We start from the raw sequence: 7,264 nt of genomic DNA, 5'->3' as shown, positions 1-7,264 counted from the left end.
CATAAATTTGTGCATTTTGTAGTTACCAATATAATTTGTAGTTGATCAAAATAATTTTGAAAGAATTCAACACTTACTGACAAAAAAAAAGTAGCTACAATTTGACTTGGTCAAACTGATGAACTTTTGTGCAGTTTATCCACGAACCTTCTGGTTAAAACTTACATCAATCACTTTATGTAATTTGCAGTCATTTAACTGGCTGTAAATAATAAACACAATTGTATTTGTTTTGTACAAACAGTCAATTGACTAAATTACATAAACTCCCTTTGATGCCGTAATGATATTCCTTATCATATTCCTTATCAATAGCACTATTGTTTAAGTGATCCAACAGTAGCATGTCTGCCTGTGTTGGGAAGTTGTGTATCCAAACCCTGGACTAGAAAGTTAATCAGATAATCTAAATTAAACACAATGGTGTAGCTCTCTGGAATTTGTCACCTCTTGGATGAGCTGTTGAACTGAAGTCTTGTTTGCATTCTCCAAGTGACCATTCATCCGTTAGGCAACATCATTTTCATAATTTATCATATACCATTTTGTGAAGCCTCATTGACCATAAATTAGCCTATTTTCCAACCTGGTACCAAAAATTACACTTTACCTAAAATTCATTTGTTGAGCATTAACCAGATAATGAGCAGAGCTTGATATGCAGGTATTGACGTCCTAGTCCAGCCATTGCAAAGTCCCAAAGATGCTGGATTATCCGAGTTTTACCATAATAACTTTCTATCTCAGGTCAATGGATTTTTTGCTAGCTGTGGGAAAAAATTTATTGACCCAAAGTTAGGGGCAGGGTGGTCAATATATAGATCATCCAGAATCTGACTAAATGTGACAACAGACCGAATGGTCCACTTGCATTTTGGGTTCCAATGATTTCTTTATCTTTCCTTAATCATGCTAAATTAAATGGGAAGCAAGGAGGGAGTTCCTATTTCACATTTTCTTAGTTCAGTATTTATTTGCAGATCATTTGTCAGGTGTCACTGCTAACTGCCTTTATTAGTAAATGATACTAATTATTTATTATTGCAAAAAGTAAAGACTTCTTGATTCAACTATAAAGATCGATGGTGAGAATGGTCCTGGTGTTTTACGTACGTCTCCCGATCTAGAGAAGGTATCTCTCCTTGTGACAAGAGAGAATACTGCAAAGATTCATCAGATCAATTTCTGTGATTGTGGGTTTGTTGTGTGAAGAGATTTTAAACAGACAAGGTTTTACTCTCTTAACTTTAAGAGAAGTATCTCATTTAAAAAGTATAAAATCCTTACAGGACTTGACATGTAGCTACTGTGTTGATCCAACTCTGTCCTAAACAATGAGTCACAAATAAGGTTATGGCCATTCTTAGCAGGGAGGAAAATACATTTTTTACCCAGTGTGTGGCAAATCTTTGTGTGATGGATTGCTAAGATTGAGGCAAAAGTATTTTAAATTTCATAAATTTCAAGGTATTGGAAACAGGATTGCTATTTTTTAATTTCGTTGCACTTGTTGCAACGACAATAAATGAATATTATTATTATTATTATTATTATTACATACCCCCAGCTTCTTTCTTGCCAGCACTGCATCCCAGGCCGGCTCATCTCCATCTTTGCAGAGAGGGCAGTGGAAGCGCAGTCACTGAGTCTACTCAAGGTGAAGATCGGTAGGTTTTTAGATCTAATGGAGTTAGTGCAGAAAAGTCACACTGGCAAGAAAGATCCACTGTGACCTTATTACAGGCAGGCTGACATAGCCCACTCCTGTTTCAATGTATTTTGTTCATATTATTTCTTCATACAAATAAAACATTTTAGCAACTTTAATTCCTTTGGCAATGCAATTAGAGTGTATGTGTATGGATGCATGGATGATTAGTTACAAATGTAGCCTCTTTCTCTTCAAAATAAATGATCAGATGAAATAGTGGCCAGAGAAGGATGAACAATCTCTCCAACATACAGTACTTTACCATTCAATAAGATCATGGCTAATCTAATTTTGGCTCCAAATCTATTTCCCTGCCTGGTGCCCACATCACTAAACTCTCTGAGCATGACACAATAAGGGTGAGAGGGTTCCTTGCCATAATATTAGTGAAAAGCATGTCAGGGGTTATCTTCATGAAAATGATTGCCTATTTAAATCCTTCTGGAAGGACTGGGGAAAGCAATTTTCATAGAGGGACTATCTACTTGATTATATATACATGCCCGGCAATCAAATGTATATGTGGTCAATCCACAATGTGCGTTCTCCGTAAATAAAGTCTAGTTAAATCCAGATAAATAACTCGGATTGTTAATTTAAAATTGAGGTCTGGCTAATTAATCTCTGCAGAAATGTTACTTTTTCCATTTGGTCTGTCTATCCTGTGTTGATGCATATGTGAAGAAGCATTTATATACACTGTGCAAATACCTGTAAACTTTCAAGGTCTAATTATGTAAAAGGCATGTGTGGCTCTCAAAGTTCATAACCATTGCAAATTTATGTTGATTGTGTTATCATTTTGTGATTTACTTGGTGAAGTGTACTTTGAAGTTCATGGTATAGAATTATTTGGAAAGGAACTGTTCTGTGCATGAGAGCATTTGGGTTTAAAAAAACCTTCTAAACAGGAAATACTTGCAAATCTCTTGGTTCTTTGCAAAAAATCTGATGAAGTTTATTTACTTTAATGCACATTCCTCATCTGCACAGTGCAAACATATAAAAACAAAAATCCTGGGAGCAATCGTAACCGAAAACCAAGAGATGTATTTATTTCCTTTTATGTTACAATAAAATAAACCGCTCTTTTTTTTTAACGCTCACGCACCAGGGACAGTAGTGTTACCTTGAACTCTCAGTGATCTGATGGCGACATTAGTTTGAAGTTTGTTTTGCCAATTATTGGTCTCGCCCCTTGTTTACGGGTCAAACTGCAGGCACCTGAAGAGGGGTTTCTTTGAGAACGGCAAAGACGGGCCTTCACTTCGAGATAACCTCCAAAGTGAGACATTGGACACATTTAAATGAATTTCAACGCATCCGTTCGCATTTTTAGTCCATGTGAAACTTTTAAATAAAGCACCGGGGAAAGTTAGTCGTTGCGCCTTAATTAAGTAAATTGGTCAAGTTCAGCTGGTGGACTAAGTTTAGAAAATGTGTGTATTCCGATAAACGATCATTAATTATTGGAGGAATGTTTAGATCTATGGCTTTATTAAAGGGAAAACGTGCCAACGAAGGGGAAAGAATGGTTAATGTCATACATGTATGAGATACCTTTCATATTGATTAATTTTAAATTTATTTGAATAAAGTCATCGAATTATGGATTCTTATAACGCGAAAATAGACCCTTCGGCCCACAGTGTCCGTACTGGCCTTCGGGTTCCTAACTATATTCATCCCAGTTTGCAGATCATCGGAATAAATTGAATTTAAAATGCAGATGGTGAATTTAATTACGCTATGGAAATTAGAAGATTAAAAAGAATTTAAATAATTGTCACCCGAGTTTAAATTATTAATAATCATGTATGTTTTGCGTAAAAGAAGCCCCATCCACCCAATAATGGGGTGAGTTTTCTCTCCACCGTTGTCAAACGGACACAAATAGTATTGAAGCATTAATTAGATTACGGGCATAAAACTAAAAGAAATATATTCCGATGTGCAGCGGGCTGCGTTTTCAAAGAAAGCCCCAAATTCTCCTGTGCTCTGGGAACTCCGCGCTCTTTGAAAGGACGCATTGTTCCAACGCGGGACCCCACCATCAGTGCAGAAGCCTGTCCTTTGCTCCGTGTTCACTCTCCCACCGACTCGCAATCGTTGTAACAAATTTCAAAGGGCGTCGCTTTCGGGAGAAAGAAATCAGTGTATGTGGTTGCATTATCCCAATAACTGTGGGGGAGGGGGGGGGGGGGGGGTGATATATATTTGTAAAACGGGATAACTCAATTAGGGGGGAATTCAGACTCTGAAAAAAAATATATGAGTCGGTCTTGTATTAATCCTGGTGCTTGAAATGCCATAAATACAAGATGTTTGGATTATTGAAGGACTTTAATCATTCAATATTAGTGATTGATTACTAACATTCGATAGTATATGAATTAATATCATTAATCCTTGAATTAATCAATGATTCATTAATAAATATATGTATTGTTTAATGTAAATAATATACTATTTATATCTCACCAATGTTTTGAGCTTTCTATGGCTAGGTTTGGTGTTGCGATCTGTACCCTGCGACGAGTATTGTCGACCCTCTGCCGAGATTATTTTAAGGAAAATATGCGACTTGTTCGCCTGTGTCAAACTTGCTTGAATTTAACAACTCAACGAATCCATGATTTTGTCTAAATTGTTTGACGTTGCCTCTAACTGTGCGAGGCAGCTGAATGTAGGAGCCGTTCCGCCTTAAAAGTTAGGATATTTATTTCCATCTCACTGGAGCGGACGAGCAAGGAGCGCCCGTCCTTGCCACCCCACTCTCTTATCAATTACCTGAATGAAGTATGTAATCAATCGCCTTCCTTTCCGTCGTGTGTAAAAAAAATAAAAATAAACAGCAACGCAACACAATTAAAACCATTAACTCATTTAATAAAAATAGAAGTGATACAACTTAATCAAAATCGTTTAATACATATTCGTATTCCTGTTACAAAACCAATAAAATAACCAAACTTTATACTTGGTGGCAATCGTTTTTTTTGTACGAATTGGCGTGGCAGGGAGAGAGAAACAGCGTTGATAAGAGCAAGGCTGGGTCAGGTATACATTAACACGGGCAGCTGGGGTCTGTCTCATAAAATGGTTGACATCATGATATGCCGTCTTAAGCAAGCGTGACGTTTACTAATGGACTAATGAAAACTCTATCACCTAAATATTCATCAATGGAAATACGTGTCTTCTGTGATACAGGAGCTAAAACCATATCCCATCTAGCTTTCTGTACGTGAAAGCATTAGGGTGCTTGTGACACTTTAAGGCAAGTTGTATATGCAAGGCAACTCTACAATCATAAAAGTCGCCTAATAGATGATTAAGAGGATTTATGTACTCGGAAATTTAAACTGCTGTACAACAATTGTTTTGTAAAACTAACGTATCTAGATGTTGGAGGCGTCTGAATATTAAACTGGCAACTGGCTACACTCTTAAGATCACGTAATACACCTTGGTAATAAAATCGGCCCGAGGACCACAGGTGGAATTTGGGTGCGTGTTTGATAAATTTGTGATCTATTTAAAATTAAAACACGATTCAGAACAAGTCAGTGGAAAATACGAATAAAACGGAAACCCGATTTGACAATATTTACCAGGTAACTGATGTGTATCAAACGGCAAGGTGGTGTTAAACGCTGCGGAGACCCTTGGCGAGGTATCTAAAAGCGAACTGCCGAAACATCTATTGGATTGGATCCCTAAATTTAGCTTCGAATTTGTACGCCCCGGGGATTTATCGACCCGTTCGGTTGCATTACCGCTGTCGTCGTGGTGACTTTTCTTAGATAGGATGCTTTCTATGCTAAAACTCTTCGGTTTTTCGGCGTGTGGGATGTGGCTAGATTCAGGTTTTTGTTCTCTGCTCCCGTGACTCTCGTCTCCAACCAGTGATGACGGCCCAAAACTTTGGGTTCCAGAGGTCCCTTCATCTTTCGGCGAGTTGTTTCTCCGAGGTGACATCTGAGACAGAGAGGGTTTCTCAGATGATGTCGGCCAGCCTCCTGTGAAATCCCCTGTTGGTGTTTCGCCACCTTGGCTAACGTTATCGAAGGATCTCCCTTCCCCTGGGGTACATCTCAATCCAGATTGAATAGGGGTGGGTGCTGGAAGAGAGGTGGACACGGCACAAGGAGGCCCTGATAGGTTGGTCCAAATCCCAGATTGGACACGGTGGGTCGCGGCCTGGTCAAGTGCTTCAGCACTAAACGGATAAAGAAATGTTAATCCGCCACATTTCAATGTCTGGTCACCTTTGCGCTTGGGATCCGATGGTGTTAACAGAAGATGGCAATCTTCTTGACTTTCTGCGCCACTTTCGGTTTTCACATTGCCTGTATTAACATTGTCTGGCAAATCACCTGCGTGCCTAACATGATCAGAATCAGACGAGGCGGGCCGGCCTTTGATGTCGCGATCGGATGCGGATTTGGGACAATCGCCAGCCACTGTACACTTCTCAACGATTTCGATTCTGCTTCTCTTTGGCTCTTTCTGATCCTGGGTTCCCTGAGTCTTGGCCTTTCTTTTCCTCCGTCTGTAGTTCCCATTTTCAAACATGTCGGTGCACCTGGGGTCCAGGGTCCAGTAACTCCCTTTGCCGGGCTTGCCCTTCTCCCGAGGGACTTTGATAAAGCAGTCGTTCAGTGACAGGTTGTGCCTGATGGAGTTTTGCCATCCTTGCTTGTTGTCATGGTAAAATGGGAAGCGCTCCATGATGAACTGATAGATGCCATTCAACGTTACTCTCTGGTCTGGGACACTCTTGATAGCCATGGCAATCAGAGCAATGTAACTGTAAGGTGGCTTCTGAGGAGGCTCCTGTCTGCTCATCACGTTGTTGCCCTCGAACTCCAAAGAGAATATCCCATTGTCCCCTCCGTACAGGTAGACTGAAGCACCACGATTCAAGCATAGAGCAGGTCCTGACCCTTTCAGCTGCTGCAACTGCTGGCCATAGATATGGTTCATAGCGATTCCTGTGCAAACCTTTCCAACTCTTCGTTTCTTTCAAACTTCCAGAAGAATTCACAGTTTACAACAGAATAAAAAACGTGGTCTAGCAGGAGTCCGATGCGTACCCTGTGCGCTACAGTTCAGCAAATGTGAGCACTGCTCTCTTAAGATTGTTCCCACTTTGTCCCTTCGTCACGGCTTAAAATGTTAAATAATTGTTGTAAGTTGCTATTTTATGTTGACTTTGCACTGGAAAATAAATTGTCTATGATAAACAGTCGTTTTATTCCCAGCCCACCCACATTAATTAAATTTCACTGCAAAAAAAAAGCCAAGGCTATCTCCACGTGTCTGCGAGGTACCAACCAATCGCTTACTTGGTTGTTCGTTCATTTGTTTATAGAATTAGTCTGTTGATAAGTCTGCCCACCCAAGTTGAATCAAGCTGTGTTTATTTGGAAAAATTTCCGGGCACCCAATACATAAACGCACTGACCTGATGTTTGAAATATCACGTCCACCGCTGATGTTCTGAACGCGCGCACACACACACACAAACACACTCGCACACGGAGTCAC

At 39.7% G+C, this 7,264-nt stretch overlaps 1 protein-coding gene across 1 annotated transcript; it reads right to left on the bottom strand.

Annotated features, from left to right (window-relative positions):
• Nucleotides 1–4,659: 4,659 nt before the first annotated feature.
• On the bottom strand, nucleotides 4,660–6,933 carry LOC144594853 (uncharacterized). The gene has a single exon (XM_078401766.1). The coding sequence runs from the start codon at nucleotides 6,698–6,700 to the stop codon at nucleotides 5,246–5,248; it is 1,455 nt and encodes a 484-aa protein (XP_078257892.1). The 5' UTR covers nucleotides 6,701–6,933; the 3' UTR covers nucleotides 4,660–5,245.
• Nucleotides 6,934–7,264: the final 331 nt, after the last annotated feature.

This window comes from Rhinoraja longicauda, chromosome 6 (assembly GCF_053455715.1).
Source record: "Rhinoraja longicauda isolate Sanriku21f chromosome 6, sRhiLon1.1, whole genome shotgun sequence".
Taxonomy (NCBI): Eukaryota; Metazoa; Chordata; class Chondrichthyes; order Rajiformes; family Arhynchobatidae; genus Rhinoraja; species Rhinoraja longicauda.
The sequence above is the reverse complement of the archived record's forward strand: the minus strand, read 5'-3'. Positions and strand labels throughout refer to the sequence as shown.

What these genes read in the sequence shown, in the direction of transcription:
- LOC144594853 (XM_078401766.1), bottom strand. Translation starts at nt 6,700, where the DNA reads ATGAACCATATCTATGGCCAGCAGTTGCAGCAGCTGAAAGGGTCAGGA.